The sequence below is a fragment of the Sceloporus undulatus genome, chromosome 5, assembly GCF_019175285.1.
Source record: "Sceloporus undulatus isolate JIND9_A2432 ecotype Alabama chromosome 5, SceUnd_v1.1, whole genome shotgun sequence".
Lineage (NCBI taxonomy): Eukaryota > Metazoa > Chordata > Lepidosauria > Squamata > Phrynosomatidae > Sceloporus > Sceloporus undulatus.
Window position 1 is genome coordinate 17,655,139 of NC_056526.1, and position 18,861 is coordinate 17,673,999.

Here is an 18,861-nt window from a genome sequence, read left to right on the forward strand (position 1 = left end):
AAAGATAAACAAGCACAACTTATAAAGCAAAAATACTGAAAAATAATTATTGTAACTGTTGGATTACTTTTATTATGAAAGGTTCTTCCTCAGTAACTTTTCTTTGCTGTTTCAAAAGAGGTGTTAGTTTCTAGACTGGTACTGTCAATCAAGTATCAAGGCCTAGAGAATAATCAATAGGCTCCTACTGACATTATATTGCTAAAGGTCAAGTAGTCAGCCTCAGCAGGACCTGGAGGGGAGATTAGTTAGGAATTCTACAAAAACTGATCCACACTACCTAAAATATTTTATGGAAGGATATAAGGTTAAGAAAGTGTTGCTGTGTGCCTTCAAGTTATATGGTGACCCTAATGTGAAGCTATCAAAAGGTTCTCTTGGCTAGATTTGTTCCGGGACTGGGTGCCTTTGCCTTTTTCTAAGGCTGAAAGAGTATGACTTACTGAGCAGGGATTTGAACCTTGGTCTCCAGAGTCATTGTCCAATGCTCAAATTACTTCACCATGCTGTCTATTTATGGAATTTGCTACTTTGTGTTGTTGTGTGCCTTCAAGTCATTTCTGTATGATGGCGACCTTAGGCCATGGGGTTTTCGGTGGCTGAGTGTGTGACATGCCCAAGGTCACCCAGTGGGTTTCCATGGCTGAGCAGAGAATCAACCCTGATCTCCAGACTTGTAGTCATCACATCTCCAGAGTTGTAGTCACCACAACATAAATAAAATGGTATACCTTGGATTGCCTGTTGGTTGTTTTTCTTCTACTTCCTTCCGTATCTACACTCGGGCCATTACAATCCTAATCTTTGTATTCTGAGTGTGTGTCTTCAAGTTGCCTGCTTACTTATGGCAATCCCATAAATTTTATAATTTCCTAACAAGACAGAAAAAATCATGACACTCTACCTCCATCTACTGTTCATTTGTAGTTTAGGTTTACTTGATGCTACTTAGTAAGGAAAAGGGCACTGGAGTTATTCTTTTTCCTTCCAGTGAATCCACAGCTCTTACTATAAGCTCCATTTTCCCATAACCAGTCTTTTCCAACAGTAATGGCAAGACCATTACTTTCACTGCAGTATCCTACGACACAATATTCAACAATAAGATCTTAATGAAACCAGTGTTGTTGGTGGTAAGTTATCTCACAAACATTGCCAACCCAACAGTGTGGGTTACAAAGATAGCTAAAGGTCCGGCTAATCACACATGAACCTACTGGTTACTGAAACTGACCTAACACGTCCTGGGTCTGTGCCTTTTACCATCTGAAATAAGATAATCCTATCTGAAGACAGGGTCTTTTCAGCTAAGACACCAAAAATATAGCTGCGCTATGTAGTTTGACAGGATTTTAACTGTTGTGACTTCATCCTACAGAATCACAGAATTTGTAGTGTGATGAGGTACTAAAAAATCCTAGTTCATAAGATTTACAGATTTCAGGATACCAATTACACTTGTGGAATTGCTGTGTTATTCCAAGCAGGGAGACAAATCTCAGGGCAAATAGCTCTGGAAGGAAAGACTATATATTACTATATACTGTATGAGGAGAGGAGGAGAAACAGGAGGCTGAAGTTCAGAAGTAGTGTACTGGATTTCTCTACGAGAATTCCAAGTCCTTCCCTAAACTACAAGTCCAAGAGTACATAAAAGGGCAGTATGATGTATGCAACTGGTAACTTTGTAGTGCAGATGCATCCCATACCATTTGAACTCCCTTTCCAGAGATAGCTACCTGACACCATCTTTACCAGCCCTTCGTTTTTATAAGTGTTATACAGTATTCTGGAATTTAACTGGCTAGTGCAATTTCTCTTTTGCCATTTTTGTGCTCTGGACTTTTGCTTGTAAGCCACCCATGGCTAAAGTGTGGACAATAAATGCTAGTGAAATGACATGATTGGACCTGCAAAAAAAGGGGAGTGCTCCCATTTAGCATGCCAACCAGCCATGCACTTTTCCAGGAGACTCCATTTAACCTCAGCCACAAGAGCTAATCAGCAACCTGTGACTAATGTGCATTGGACTGCTTTTTGGTTCCCCACATTAGAGCTCTTTATCCTGTCATTCTGATGCAAATCTTGCATAAGCTTTCCCCACTCTTTGCCAATACTACCATTCTGTGTGGGGATGGTGCCATTCTGGATCCATAAACAACAACACTCAGTGAACATCAGAAGAGAAAATACAAAAAAAATTACATTTTCCTATTTTCCAACAGTGTACTTTTTCTGCCCATACACTTCATCAAACATACTCACATATCTTGAACATAGTTAGGACCACCATTTTCTGCCAGCATCCCCAGCATTCATATAAATGTATCTACTGAAATTCCACTCCATGCATCTGATGACATGGCCTGCAGTCCATGAACTTAGCCTTGCTAGCCTTTAAGATACAATTATTTTTAGTTGTCCAAATACCTTGGTTTGCTTTGGGTGTACAGGAGATCAGTGTCACATCAAGGTTATGCTCTGAATGTATATGATATTGTAGCCTTGCAAAAATTAATTCCAGATCATATCAGTGCCAGAATGGAAGATGACTTCAAATTGTAAAACAAAGGGAAGGAACAATGAATGATTTCCCTCCCAAATATTTGTGTTGTTATTTATACTGCACCATCTTCCCAGCATATGGGCTCAAGGCAGCTAACAAATTTAAAACAGTCCAAGTTAAAACAATATGAAACATTAAAAATGCAAAGTTTAAAAAACAATTAAACAATTTCAAAAGCTTAAAACATTATATTATTAACATTTTCAAAGCACTTTTCAAAGGCAGTCCCACATAGAATTACAATAATTGACTTATTAACATGTGCTTGTTCACAAAAACACGGAGACATTGTTTTGTAGATGCAAACTAAATTATATTTGTCACTTGTACAACATAAGGGCAATAGTTAAGCAAAAAAACAGTGTAGATATTTCAGTACTCCAGGGATTCCACCACCCACCACCCCCCATAAAAATACCCTGACCAATACAACTTTTGTGACATCTTCAGAGTTTGGAAAATAAAAGAAACCAGTTGATCTCTGCTCATAAACATATCTCTGTTAACTGACAAAAGACAAGTTCACATCCCAATGCATGATGAGTGGAGAGAGAGTGACTGTAGCATCACATATATAGTAGTCAACCTGCATAGGTCTCCTCACTGCAGGTTTGCGGGTGGAGAGGATTCACATAAGGAATTAAAAGAGGGCACATCACTGCCTTTTGCAATCTCCTGTGCCAGTGCAATTTGCTATAGGCTATGAAATTCCTTGAGACCAGAAACTACATGATGGGAAAACCAACACCCATTCCACTGCATAACCCTGATCTCTGGATTGGAAATACAAATTTCCTTTGGCGACTGAACAATGAAACCAGTGTAACAAGAACTTCACACTAACCCTATTAAACAACATTTGCATAGTAGTGTATATAGCAAGTAGGTGAGGATGTGAGCAGCAGCATCTCCAGACTGGAGATGGTTCCTGTATCTTTAACGGATGTGCCAAAGAGGGAACCTGGACACATAACAGCTGGGGGGGGGTATCATGGGCCATACAGTCCAACTCCCTGCTCAGTGCAAATGTCAGGTGTTGCTTATAGAACTAGATAAAAAAGCAACACCTGATGAAATTCCCTTTTCTATACATTTAAAAATACAAGAGCTGATACCACTTTTCACTCTGGTAGTCTTATATGTGCACCAACCTCAAGGGAGGCATGAACATGATTACAGTTGCTTCACACAATCAAGAACCCCAGTTCCACAGGAAGGATTCAGGACCAGTGCAAGCAAACATCTTTGCCTCCTCTCCATGTTTAGGAATTGTGATAGCCTGAATAAAGCTTTTATTAAGAAAGTTGAAGTAGTCAACATCCTAACCATGACACAGGCTGAATGTAATCCACCTGGAGTTGCAGGTGAAAACTGGAGAGGGTTGCTGTACCTTTAAAGGGTACTGTATATAGAAGAGGGAACTGCTCACTACCTCTCTTTGGCAAGCAACACTTGTTGCAATTTCTTCTTCTATTCAACTTTAAAGGAACAAAAGCAGTCTCCAGCTTTCAATCTGACATTTCTAAGCCCATGGCCCCCGTACTATGGTTGCTTTGACAGGATCCAAAGGCCTATTGAACTGCATATTGGAAAAGTCACACAGCATAGGACCAATGTGACTTTTTCCTCTGGCAGCAGAAAGAGAATGCAACTAGACATGACATGAATCTTAACCAGAAGGATGATGCATGACTCATTTACCACTCAAACATTAATATGAATGAATATCTACACTTAAAAACCAAAAATGGGTAGTGGGTTACCTAGCAACATCCACAGGATAGGGTGAAGTACACAGTCACTCTCTCATTCTGTGTACAATAACCTAAACCTTTAGACCATGTGCAGTCTAAATTTTGAGGCATCCCATTTCTTGTTCTATAAATAAAAGTACCTGATTTTCTCTGTCACTCTCTTGGAATCTAATCCCCTAACTCTGAAAATCTTAAATCAGAAGTGAACAAATTTGACAGATCCAGAGGAAAACAAACTTCCCCTAGGCCTAGGTCATAGATCTCTGCTGCTATATGACTAGAGAAGAAGAAAAGCCCTGTGCCATCAGATTTCAGCAGCAAATGGACCCATGGAGCCCACATGATGCCGAAATATGGAGTAAACATTTTTTTTAAAAAAAGATGACTTTGTGCTATTCATATTGCAAGTGTCAAAAAGAATTTATTACCAAAACATCATTCAAGCTTCAATGACACACAGACTGAGCTAGAAAGATTATTCTGACTAAATCACTACCATAACATTACTGCATTTAAAGAAGCAGAGAGCACAAATGTGCTACATATTCTGCATTAAAGACAAAAGCTGTTGGTAGCCAAAAAGGGATGATGACAAGGAGATGTGGGGAGTCAATGGCCCATCTGACTGTTCTGTTTTTTAAGTTCCATAGAAAGCTTCACAGAAATTGTCACCTTAACTTTGTTTTAAAAAGAAATATAAAAAGCCAGACGCAGAGGAAGGTAACCACATACTTTGGGCCTTGTATACACCTGCGGGAATTTTCAAGATTGCAGCCACCCCAAATTTATTTAAAATCCATGCAGTCAAGTACCATCATAGAAGAAAGGACAAACATGAGCCATGCCAGAGAGGAAGAGAGAATCACTTCTTGGAAGATTTGGGTAAGAGGATTTTTTTTAAATGTAAAAATAAGGGTTTTATTCAAAAAGTATACTGTCAATGATGCAATAAAAATGACACATCCAACAAATTGATTAATATGGTGCCAGAGGACATCCAATTATACAGAGTAAGAACTCCCACAATTTTTCCAGAAAAGAGAACCAATACTTTGAATCAAACATTCCTGAGAAGGGCCAGCATTTGTAAACCTGAGAATTTGCCTACGTAAATCAGATGTTTTCTCTGTAAATCATGGTGGTTGTTGGCATGAATCTGTAGCACATCAATTCTTGCTGTCTTATAGAAAGGATGTGGGAAGTTTATACAACAGCATTCTCTTGTTCTACATAAAATGTAACCAATTGATGCTCCACTCTTACTTGTACTGAGATCTGAACTCTAGTCCCTGGAGATGAACTGCTAAAATCTAACTGCCATCATCTATCACTTACTAAAACTTAAATTAAGAAAGCTGGCAGAGTGCAATCATGAAGCACTATCCTTCACCACATGTGGCAAAAGACAGGTGTACTTTTTGTGGTCTTTATTTCTCCACAACCGGTTGGGCTTTCCCTTGATCTTCCACCTTCTTGATAGCAGCTTGGATTGCTTCCTGGTCACCCAAAAACTGATGTTTGCCAAGTGGCTGCAGATTTTCATCAAGCTCAAGGAGGACTGGGATGCCAGTGGGTAGAGTGACATTGACTATGGCCTCATCAGAAATATCTACAAAGGAAAAAGAAAACCAAACATTTATACATCCCCTTCAATTCTTGGTAGAATTCTGGGCTGCTATGAAACACCCATCTTCCACCACCACCCCACACACCATTGAAGAGTGTTACCAAGGGACCATTCACACTACAGAATTATAGCACTGTTATTCCATTTTAACTGCTATAGTTCCTTCTTGTAGAATCCAGTCTTAATCACTAACCAGACGCAAATCCACAGCCATATACACACAATATATATGCCCAAGAATTTTAATGTATCAAAACTAGAACCATTGACACATCTTGTGGCCTTTAATTCTATAACTTCATAATGCTGTGCCTTTCTGTAGCCCTTTTTTGATTTTCCAGTGACAGCTGGTGGCCAGCCTGTTTGATCTTCCTAGCCTTCCCATTTTCCTTGTCTCTGTCCACTCAAGCATCTGAGAATAAAAAAAAAAAAATCAATGAGTCAGTATGATTATGAACAATGGTGCAACTGTACTAACAGAAGTTGTAAAAAGAAGAGGGATGCAACTTTGGCTGGAGGGGATGACCTAGCTATGCCAGTTCTGCCACATCAACACAAACCGAACACATCATCAAAAGCAGCTGAAAGTGGCAGAATTTGTCGCAACCATCTGTTCTCGTTACTAATAAGTGGACTGAGAGAGGCACAAAACAGCTGCAAAACATCCAACCTCCTTTGGCATTTAAACAAAAAAACAAGAAAAAAGGGACAAACCGCTCACAGCTGAACAAACAGTGAGACTTCTCAGAGATGTAAATGTCTGTACTGCCTGATACATTAGGAAAGAAGGGAGGAGATCCCATGAGAAAGTCACTGTTCCACTACGGCCACAACCCAAGCCTGCAATCCAAGACACACTGAAATCAGATGGATTTATAGCCAATTAAATATCCATCAGACTAGCCCATTTGGATCAAGAAACAACAACCTCAACACCTACTAACCAATACTTCCGTGCACGTGTTTATAGAAGGCTGTCTATCAATTGCGTGATCTTAACTCACGCTAACAGATGTCACAATGTATATCCTTACCTAAAGTTCTATGTCAATTACAAGACTTCGGACAGGCTTCTTATAATTTTTTTTTAAAGAAATGCAGCAGCAATTCCACATCGCCTGTCCATACACACACTTATATTTGTCTAATTATTGCTTACAACTCACAACTTGCAACTGAAGGAACCAATTCCAATTCACAAAAGCAATCTTGCCTGTCACCAAACATTACTCATTACAGTCAGTCAGCCAGGAAGGAATAGTTTACAAAAGTGCTTTCGAAGTAAAAAAAAAAAAAAAAGACATTTGTTAACCAGAGGATATTATAATCATGAAAAATAAAAAGATAGGACTGTTTGGGCAGCATGAATGCTGTCCAATTCATTGGGCAGCATGAAGTGGTACTATGAAAAGATGCTAATTGCAATAACATTGGAGGTTGTTGCTGACTCAGATCAGTCCCTACTTTTAGCCCAGGAAACAGGAGTCATGCCCTTTAAACATATACCACCTCACTTTTCTAAGAAAGCATTCCATTGCATAGTATTAAACCAATGGAAGGCTTCCCCTTAGATTTTTTTTTGTTAGTATTTGTTTGCAGATTTATGTTCATTTCAAAAAAAGAAAGATAATTTGTTTAAAAAAAAAAAAAAAAGGCTTTGGATGACCTGAGACACTTTCCTTGCTTTCTCTCCTTTCTCTTAAAGTCTTCTGAGATTTTTACAAGTTGGCAACATGCTGGTGAGCTCTGCCTTAAATCTCAACCAAGACCAGTGTCTCATTACTTCACACACTTGTAACACAACCCAGTTGAACTTTCACTGCTGTACTGCATCCACATCTCCTGGAGTGTTGCAATCCCAGCAGTTTTCACCAAGCTAAATGGAGCACACCAGAGTCCACACTATTACTTAGATATGTCAGGAAGTTGTCCATTGCCATTTAATGGTATGTCTGGAGACTTGAAGGCCTACAAGTAAAAAGAAAAATTGAAAAGCGGGGCTTTCTTGAATTTTTCTAGTAGAGAACTGTAAAAATTGAGATGTCAGGACACTGAGAAACACTCTACTATGAAATATTTCTCCTTTGGAAAAAGCAAAATGTTTTCCTAGGCAATATTTTCCTTTAAATGTATAATTTGAAAGTTTTAATACAAGTCAATTTATAGCGTGAGGAAATTAGAATTCCTATGAATAATGAACATTTGAATAGTTTTAATATTATAAAGTTTAACATGATATCAACATTTGCTACTTTGTTGTTGTTGTGTGCCTTCAAGTCATTTTCAATTTAGGGAAACCTTAAGGTAAACCTATCACGAGGTTTTCTTGGCAAGTTTTGTTCAAAGAGGGTTTGTCACTGTTCTCCTCTAGGGCTGAGAGATGTGATTTGACCAAGGTTAACCATTGGGGGTTTCAATGGTAGAGCAGGGATTCAAACTCTGATGTCTTGAGTCCTCTAGCGACTCAATGTTCAAACCACTCCAGCATTCTGGCTCTCTAGTCATCAATATTTTAACTTGTATATGTTCTGATGTACCACCCTTTGGTGGAAAGGGCATTATGGGGAAACATTATTATTATTATACTCACTGTTTTCTAAAAAATTGGTGATTTCTATTTTCACCTTTTTGGCCTGCTTCTCAGTTAGCAAGGAAGAAAATGTACAACCCTATGGTCAAATAAAATCAATACATGGCTGAAGGTGACCCAGAACATACTTTATGATTTATTGGCAGCTGCGCAAGCTTTTTAAGTGTTTCAGACAAAACAGTATTCCTATTCATCTGCATTTTGGGAAGGCAACTCAAAGGAAATGAGACTACCAGTTTTAAATTGATCGGTCTTGAGGTACAATGAACACCAACATTTTTGCTGGTGATTTGGTTATCTGCAGAATAATTCAAACAACATTTGGTTGACATTGCTCCCTATGCAAGTAGAGCACAAAACGGCCCATTTTCAACTCTAGGGGTTTGAATAAAGCAGGGGTAGGTAACCTGCGGCCCGCGGGCCGAATGCGGTCCAGCGAGGCCTTGGAACCGGCCCCAGCCCGGTCCTGCCACCGATTGCCACCGGGGCCTTTGGCCTCTCGCGTGCAGGGGCAATTGTCTATAGATGCCTCAGAAACATGCATTTATATTAACATTTTTTAAAAAATCAGCAATTTTTTTGCGTGTCCTCCACTTTTTTTTAAAAAAGTGTCCACCATTTGAAAATGTTGTCCTACATCTGTCCCGGTTTATTTATTTATTTATTTATTTATTTATTTATTTATTTATTGGCTTCGGCCCCCCCAGTTGTCTGAGGGACAGCAACCCGGCCCCCGGCTCAAAACAGTTGCCTACCCATGGAATAAAGAAACAAAATTCTTAGTAGAAAGTATTGAGTCAACCCATCACTAAATGGATCATCATCGTCCAACCAATAAGTCATGATTAGAAGTTAACACATTCTTCCAGATTTTTCCCTTCCATTCAACATAGGTCCTATGAAAACCTTGCCAGATTCCTCAATGTGATGTTTCAGATCATCTTTTTTATGTAGCTAGATGATGCATGCCCCCAAAGCAGCTGGAAGCTGCACTGAGGCTGCACTCCAGTCCAAGGGACTGGGTCAAAAAGGAGTTGGTTTAAACTCCCTTCTGGTGGCACCAGCTTGGGACCGCAGGCAGTGGCCCACTTTGAAAGCAAGCCGTGTGTCCACCATGGTCCCAGCCTGACTGTGGCCGGAGCGACCAGAGGCTGTTCCTTCTCATCCATCTGCTTTGCCCCAAAGTTAACAATACACTTGCCGAAGTGGCTCAGTGACAAAGCAAACTGGGAAGTGGGTCCCACTTCTGAAAACAGAGATATGGTAACACATGTAGAGCCAGGAACTTGTAAAACTTAACACCAAGTTCTTCAAGGGGCACAACTACAGTTCAGGGGTCATTTAAAGTACTGATATACCTCAGGTTAAGATTTGTTAAGTATAGGTATACTTCCCATTAAGGTTTATTAAGGAATGCAGTGGCTCGGTAGTTAAGACACTGGACTACAATTCCCATTATCCTCAGCTAACACAGCATATCTGAAGGGCACCAGGTTGGGACTGGCAGGTGTAAAGATAAAAGGTTAAGGTAGTCTCTTGACATTAATGTCTAGTCATAACCGACTGTAGGGGGCAGTGCTCATCTCCATTTCTAAGCCGAAGAGCTAGAATTGTCCAAGGACTGCTCTGGTGGTCATGTGGCCAGCATGACTGCACCAAACGCTGTTACCTTCCCATTTAAGTGGTACCTATCTATCTACTTGCATTTGCATGCTTTCAAACTGCTAGGCTGGCAGAAGCTGGGACTAGTGACAGGAGATCACCCCATCATGCAGCACTCAGGCCTCGAACTGCCAACCTTCTGATTTTCCAATCATCAGAATTGGCATCTTAACCACTAAGCCACTGCACCCTCCCACTGGCAGGTGTAGACAATGCTTAAATTTTGCATGCTGCCTTGGATTCTATGGTAAGAGATAGGTGGAGTGTAAATTGAATAAAGAAAATAAACAAAACGCTGAGTTAGCTCAAAGCCTCCTGTGTTTGAAGAGATCTGAGTAGAATGGCAATGAAGGGAGGCTTATGGAGGCAAACTCCTTAAATCACATGCTGTCTGTCAGCTACCAGTTGCAAATCTCCATTTCAGCTTCCAGCACCACTGTTCAATTTTAGCAGTAACTGATTTATCTGGTTCACATGCCAAATTGCTTATACAGAAGCAATTAACTTCTGCCCTCCTCCTGATGTTCAGGTAACTACTCCCTAACCCCTTTGTAATTTTTGTTTTGTTTTGTTTTTTTGCCAAGGAAAACAGAAAGGATTGGCCCAAGCTGAGCAACTATCTGAATTGGCTTTCAAACTGAGAAGCCTTTCAGCCACTGCCAACTAGTACTGGATTTTCTAGAAAAAATACGCAAAGCTTGGAACAGAACATGCCATCTATTCTAAGAGAGAATAATTTATTCTATTTCAACTGTAAAGGTAGCTCAGTGCAAATGAAGCATTCCTGAAAAATCATTCACAATTCAACAAGTGATCAGAGGTGATCTGTTTTAAAGCTAAAAATAACACTTCCATGTTTAGGGAAAGGATAGCTCAGGTTCCCAGACACCGGGGATGAAGGGGCAGCTGTCTCACTAGTACTTTGGAAGTGGAGATCCAGCTTTGCATTTTCAGAAGACACTTTTGTGTTCTTCCACTTTCACAGCTTAACCCTGGGACTAACATGGCAAATGAAGTCATATCATGGTGATTTATGAACAAACTCAACTCAGAGTCACCTCTTCATAAAAGGCCTGACCAAATTTGGCCATACCTTAGGGATTATTATTAACTTTCCCCACTCTCTCAACCTTTTAAGGAACTGGTTGGCCTACGCAAGGCTGAACCCTGCCAATTTAATTGAGAAACACTGAACCTACACATGCAACTCAGATTGAAGAAACAGTTTTAAGGTTACTAGATGGCAGTTGTTTAATTACTTCTGGGAAGAAAACACACCCAGAATTAAAGATGGCACAAGCTGTGTGTATCAGTTGTATGTAAAAGCTGAGCAACACTGCTTGCAAAGTCATCATGGCCAGCTGACAGATTCTGGGATCTGTACTAAAAAAAAAAACCCTTTCCCCAAGGTCTAGTCAAGTCCTATAGCTTCTTGTTATTACTTGCTGTCAAGGCAATTTTGATTTAGGATAATCCTTTGAATGAGAAATCTCCAAGAGCCCCAGCAATCAACTGCCCTGACATGGTCTTGCACATTTAGCCCTGAGGTTTCCTTTAATAAATCAATCTACCTATAATGTAGTCTTCCTCTTCTCCTACTGCCTTCCACTTTACAAAGCATTATTGTATTTTCCAGTGAGTCAAGTCATGATATGTCCAGAGTATGAGAGCCCCCGTTTAATCACCTTTGCTTCTAGTTAAAGTCCTAAGTATTCACCCCCTTGTCCAACAATGCCTTGGGTTGCCTGCCTCTGTCTACCAAGTTGGAAAGGAAGCTGCCAGTGTTGCTGAAGCAGGTGTAACTCAATTACTGCATGGCAGTTCTTTAATTACTGCCCAAGAGCCCTTCTACCTCTCTTTGCACAGCTCAAAACCATGGGCTGCCCATCATACCAAGCAATAATATAGATGTGTCCATTAAAAATAAAGCAACATTGTACTTAATACCTGAAAAAGAAGAACCAGTTTGTTGTAGTGATTTGAGCATTGGATTATGACTCTGGAGACCAGAGTTTGAATCTCTGCTTATCCATGGGAAAACACAGGATGACCTTCGGTGAGCCAAACTTTCTCAACCTCCGAGGAAAGCAAAGGGAAACCCCCTCATGCAAATCATGCCAAGAAACCCCTATGATAGGGTCACCTTAGGATCATCATAAGTCAGAAATGACTTGAAGGCACACAACCAATCTGGAAAAAATCAACATTGTTTATTTATTTGAATATTTATATCCCACCCATCCACCCCCCTATTATGGGATCTCAAGACACTGTATCAGTAAGATAAATTTAAGCAGTTTAAACCAATTTAAAATGTTAAATAAACATATTTTAAAAGCAGATTGAATAATTAACAGGTTAAAACAGGTTATAGCCATAAGAGTGAGCATATTCATCTTGAAATAAATAAATTAAGCTCCAAATAATTTAATAAAACGCTATGTTTTTACTTGGGACTGGAATGAAGCCAGTATCTGCATCAAGAACCTCCATCAGGAAGGCATTCTAGAACTGATGGGCCACAACTCAGAGGGCCCTCTCCTCACACAATTTATTGTTCCTACTAGTGAAGGACAAAAGAATAAGTAATAAGAGTTATGTTTCAGTTACAAAGCCTAAAACCAACAAGAGATAATAACTTACTTTCCAAATGTTTTAGCAGAGCCCTTGTGCTGTTCCCGTGAGCAGAAATAAGAACGGTCTTGCCCCTCTTCACTTCTGGTGCTATCCTCCCATTCCAATAGGGAAGAAGTCTATCAAGCACTTCTTTTAAGCTTTCAGCCTTGGGAAGTTTTTCCAAGGGCACATCACAGTGCTTATATCTGCGATCATTATAGATTTCGTGATAGTAAGGATGGGACTCAGTGATGGGAGGCGGGGTGACATCGTAGCTCCTTCGCCATCTTTTCACCTGCTCTTCACCATGGTTGAGAGCCATTTCAGCCCGGTTGAGACCTATCAGGGCACCATAATGCCGTTCGTTCAACCTCCATGAAGCCTCGGTAGGAACCCATTCCTGTCCCATCTGCTCTAGGACATACCAGGCAGTCTGAATAGATCGGCTAAGGATGGATGTAAACACAAGGTCAAATTCAAAACCAAGTGCTTTGAGGTGCCTGCCACAGGTCTGAGCTTCTTTCACCCCATCACTGCTCAGCTTCTGATCAACCCAGCTGCAAAAGCGATTCTCTTTGTTCCAAGCCCCTTCGCCATGTCTCAGCAGGATAAGTCTGAACTTTGCCATTTTGACTGAAGGGATGTCTTCTTTAGGTCTGTGACAGGAGTAGTGTTTAATGAGATACCATCTATACAAAAATAAAAACATTAAGTCAGATGTTTTGGTCCACTGGGTCATAGGGAACATGGGAAAGTTCCTTAGATGTTCGTACAGAAAGTTCCTTGAGGTAATGATCAACAGTAATAAAGAAGATTTCCTGAAAGGTGGCTTTGTCCATCACTGTTAACCTTTTCTCTGCAATGCAGGAGAGCACTGAGTGTGTTCTAGATCAGAGTTTCCAGGTTATCTGATGTAGGGGACCAGCAATTTATTTCCCTAACCTGCCAGGGACAAGTACCTTGTCTTCCAACTGGCTACAACTGGTTCTTTCGCAAATAACAAAAACACTGTTTTTACCTGAGAGGACTCCTCTCTAGGAATCTCTAAGTCCTCCAGTGCAACTCTGTGGTCAATGTCCAACATACACTGACCTTAGAATGGCACTGGAGTAGTTACAAATGGTCTTTCAGTGCAACTTTTAGTTAAAGTTGACCACAGAGTTGCACTGGAGGACCTAGACAGTCCTAGAGAGAACACATTAATGAAATCAGTGAATAATCAAATCTGCAAATATCAAAGCCGCAATATGGAGGGATGACTGTATAGCAAAATTCAACATAATCATTCTGAGAGATAAAGCAGCACAGAAAAAACCTGCAGCTGTCTGGCATCAGACTAATAATGGCCAAGTTAATTATGACATGGCTCCAGATTTTTTTTTAAATGGTTCCAACTATAAGGATCCCAACTCATGACATTTGGAGGTGGCCCCATATTGTAATCCTATTGTTTCACAGTATCTATACTACAGTCTGCCTAACTAGGGTTTAGGTTATGAAAGCTCTCTTTCCAATATGACTGGTTAACTGCTATCACTGGAGGGAGATCTAGAGCAATCCTCCTAACCATAGTATTTTCATCTGTCTTGGTCTACCACTCCCATCAGTCCCAGTCTACATGGTGAATGCTCAGGGATGATGAGAACAATACACATTATCTGGTAGGAAGCTGTTTAAAAACAAATCAGTTGGATCTAGCTCACATGGGCATTTTCCAGTCCTCTGCCATTTAGTAGCCCTAATGTTTTCATAAAGCAAAGGGGTTCTACAGTATATAATATTTAAAACATGTATGAATTTCAAATAATTTGAACTCACCTTGTGCGCTAGAAATGTGTTCATCCAGGCCAGGCAAAACATTTAATATTACACCCTACCTATATGAAGAGGAAAAAAATGTGAGACTTACTACATCTAGAATTCACTAGGAAAGAAAAAACAGAAAAATACAGACTCTAAGACCAGCTTTGCAATGAGATAGTAAAATGTATCTGGACTATTTTAGATTGTGGGTATAAGTTCACATGACTGAAATGTCCTTCCATATATGCAAAAAGTACACAAATCCTTGAACACAAAGTTAGCAAAGTTACAAAGAAAGACTTTAGCCTAGCCGCTCTTAATTTTGGGTCCCCAGATATTGCTGGACTCAATATCTGGACTTTTTTTGCTGGAGTTTTGGCAACATCCAGTTTCCCTTTTTGACACTTCTGACAGTCTGTATGGCCACCAGATGTTCATAAGGGCAGAAAACTGGCTCCTGTGCCATATCCAGTTGCCCACATGGTCTAACACCAATTCACATACTGCTCCAAGTTCACCGAAGAATCAGCAGGGACAGCACATGGCTATGAGGCTGTGACCTAAAAAAACGCAAAACAGACCAAAACATATTTTGCTTTGAAGATCTCAAAATACTCTAATGATGATCAAGGGACCATGTTGTTCAATGTAAATCAGATAGATACCTACCTCTGCAAGAGACATGAGTCGTAAGGGTGTTTGATCAAGTATCTAATCAGGTGATTATGTAAGCTGAGTGGGACTTTGCTACGTGCATCCAGTCTGCTTGCTCTCGACAACAATCTTTTGATGCATGGCTGCAATAAAGCCAATGAGCTCTATTAATTGTTGCTCCCAGCTCTGACTGGGCAGCAGAGGGAGCAATGTGGGACAACTTGTCCCAGTTATCAATATATCACTGCCAAGAGCTCATTTAAATTTACATTTTAGGCAAGATGGTTATTGCATGCCTTCAGATTGTTTCCAATGTATGGCAGCCCTAAAGCAAACATATCATGGGGATTTCGTGGCAAAATTTGTTCAGAGTAGACATGCTTCCTGTGAGGCCAAGAGAGTGCAACTTGCCTAAGGTCACCCAGTGGGTTTCCAAGACCGAGCACGGATTCAAATCCTAGTCTCCAAGATTGTGGTCCAATGCCCAAACCACTACACCATGCTGGCTCTTCTGACAAGGAGCAATAACTAAGAACTACCTCCAGCCACCCCGTCTTCCAGCTTCCATTGCTGTCTTATTTCCAGGGGTGCATCCAGATGATGCTGTTCTTGTGGCACCATCTTGCTTTGTTCACAGAATTGTACAGGAGGTCCAACAAAAACACCTGCCATTTGCAGGTTCCCCATGTTTTTCCCATTTCTGCCTTCTCTTCTTTTATCCATTAAGGGAAAGACAGACTAGCTCCACAGTGCCTTTTCACCAACAATGCTGCCCATTTGAAAGTACCCCAACTGCTATATATTGCAAGTAGGAGGAGAAGGGGGGGGGAGAGATCCTGTTACATAATCGGTTCCTTCTGCCTGCTGTAGATTCAGCTGTCTGTAAAAAATCACTGCATTTTCTGTAGCCTGAACTTCTATGTGAATTAATCTACAAAGCGTTTACAATTTCCCTTGACTTTTGAGGAGAGTCTCTCTACTGTTGTGGGCTGCATTAAAAAAAAAGAGATCGCTTACTTATTATTAATAGATTTTAAAACTCTTTTAATTGTAATATGTTCAATTTATTTTTAAGGGGGGGTATTGTAATTTTATGTATAATTGTATGTGGATCTTTTAGGCAGGTTATAGACCGCCCATTTGGGACGGTCTGGACCCGCCCCTTTCCCCGGATTATCGGGGCTTCAGCGGCTACACCGGCAGCCGCTGAGGCCCCGATCCGCCGCTTTTCAGGCTGCGGGGAAGCAGCAAAATGCCGCTTCCCCGCAGCCTGAAAAGGGGTGTCCTTGGGGCTTCAAGCCCCAAGGACCGTGCGGCGGGGAGGGGGAGAAGGGGCTGCTTGGCCCTTTCTCCCCTTGCTTTCGCTGGGCGGTAGCCATCTGAAGGCTGCGCCCAGCGAGGCAAAGCGGCGCCGCGGACCAGAAGGAGCTCTGAACGGGGCTCCTTCCTGGTCCGCGGAAAGGGCGCCCTAGGCGCCCTGCCGCAGATTGAGACGTCAGTCCGCGACGCCCGTCTAGAAGGCAAGCGCGGCCGTGACGTCCTCACGGTGGTGGCCGTATGGAAGGGCCGCCGCCGTTTAGTGCGTGACGAGCACGCACTAGGGTTAGGGCGGTGCTGAAACACCGCCCTTTTGTAACCCTAGTGCGTGCTCGTCATGTAACCGGCCTTAGTTGCTAGCTGCTTTGGTTGTCCTGTTACAGAAAAGCGGAGTACAAATAAAAGATTTATTTATTTATTTATTTATTTATTATTTGGGCTGTTTAAAAAAAAGAGATCCCACTGATTCTTTTGTAATAACTTCACTCCAGTCCTTCCTGATTTATACAGCACACTACAGTGGAATCTAAAAACAACTGCCATTAGCAAAGTATAATAACATCCAAAATCCACAAAACAGTGATACCTTCATTTCACCAATTATGCGTCCATCAACTAACTCTGTATCAAGCTATTGCAAGGAGCTGGTAAAAGGGTGACAGACTTGCAAAGATGTCCTATAGGAAGTGCTCTAATCAGATACGGCATACCAAAGATTACTACTATAATTTGTATTGCAACATAACCTCTGAAAGCCTTACTGTTTCTGTCATATATATAAATATATATCACCTTCATGATCTCCAGAGCCTGTATTTGTTTCTTTTAATGGCTCAACCAAAAATAGCATGACATATGCATTTAATCCACCGTTGGACAGACACAGAGATCCAATCCTGACCCAGATCACAACAGAAAATAACCCATATATCAATACCCTCATATGGCAGCAGCTTCGGTGTCTGTTTTAGCAGAGCCCAAGGAAAGAAAGAGAATAAGCTTTAGGTAAACCAGGCACAATCTCTTTACTGTTTGTTTGTATATATGTGTGTGCATATGTGTATGTGTATATTGTAAATTTGAGGAGAAAGGGGGGTATAAGTGCAATAATAAGTATACAATTTTCTATGTATTGATTGCACTTATATCCCACCTTTCTCCCTAAATGAAATCCAAGGCAGCTTACAATACATCAATTTACAAAAGTTAAAAAGAAATCTAAATACAGAGGTCTAGATCTGGGCAGATGATGTTATTTCAGATTAAATTAGAAGTGCCAAATTCGCTACAGCCAACGTCTTTGCAGCTGAAGGCAAGCCAAGCGACACCTATTATTGACACTTATTTTTATTTTAATATTTATCCGTTACACTTCTGTCTTCTCCTTTCTCCCTAAATGGCAGCCAGGGAAGGTTGCAAGAAAGCTAAAATAAAATAAAAAATCCAACTAAACCATTAATTTGCAAAAAGTTAAAAAGAAAACTAAACGCATTGGTCAAGACTGAATTAAAAGTGCAAAATTCAAGTGCAGCCGGTGTCTTTCTACATCAATTGTTCTTAATTGCATTGCTCTGGCTTAATTAAAACAGGCATGCAGTTAAATTCACAAATACACACAACACCACAAACACACAACACAACACACAAATCCATTATTTACCTGGAAAGACAACACACCACACAAAACACACATCACAGCACACTAATCCATTAACCTGGAAAGACAACATACCACACAACATACAACAGACACACCACAGTAATCCATTATTTACCTGGAAAGGCAACACTCCACACAACAGACACACCACACTAATCTATTATCTACCTGGAAAGACCAGAACCGGGTCTGCAACACCAAGGACCACAAACACCCTTTTGCCGCCGCCGCCGCTGCTCACAGAAGAGACTAGAGAGCAGCAGCAACTGGCACGCTCTTGATGAAGAAGAGGCGAGAAGCGATGACGTCACTCGGAACCTCGCTGTGATTGGGCCGCTTGGCTGTCGCTCACTGATAGGCGGCAGCTAGGCTTGCGATCGGGGACTATTTAGCCGTTGGCCGCAGAGGCGGGGTTTGGCCACCCAATAGCTTTCGCTCCGCGCTCTCTCGCCCTCTGACGCGACAAGAGGAAGGTGGGCTAGGATTGGCTGAGGAGGAGGAGGAGATCGACGTAACGCGGAGCCAATGAGAAGCTTTGTTTACTGGTGGTGGCTCTGTGTGTGTGACAGGCATCACGTTTCCCTCAGGGACCAGGGTGCATCCAGACTAGAG

General features: G+C 41.0%; 1 protein-coding gene across 5 annotated transcripts; it reads right to left on the reverse strand.

The window, feature by feature from the left end:
- Positions 1-2,854: 2,854 nt before the first annotated feature.
- BPGM (bisphosphoglycerate mutase) lies at positions 2,855-18,556 on the reverse strand. Of its 5 annotated transcripts, none has more exons than XM_042466883.1 (5): positions 18,418-18,527; positions 15,288-15,415; positions 14,634-14,692; positions 12,843-13,504; positions 2,855-5,929 (listed from the first exon to the last, which is right to left on the reverse strand). In XM_042466883.1, the coding sequence occupies exons 4-5, from the start codon at positions 13,441-13,443 to the stop codon at positions 5,748-5,750; spliced, it is 783 nt and encodes a 260-aa protein (XP_042322817.1). In that variant the 5' UTR covers positions 13,444-13,504; positions 14,634-14,692; positions 15,288-15,415; positions 18,418-18,527; the 3' UTR covers positions 2,855-5,747. The 5 variants fall into 5 exon arrangements, 4 of the variants coding, with proteins under 4 accessions (XP_042322817.1, XP_042322816.1, XP_042322820.1 ...); XR_006103960.1 differs by lacking the exons at positions 2,855-5,929; positions 15,288-15,415 and adding exons at positions 5,940-6,359; positions 7,614-7,915 and having other exon boundaries at positions 18,418-18,556; XM_042466882.1 differs by lacking the exon at positions 15,288-15,415 and having other exon boundaries at positions 18,418-18,556.
- Positions 18,557-18,861: the final 305 nt, after the last annotated feature.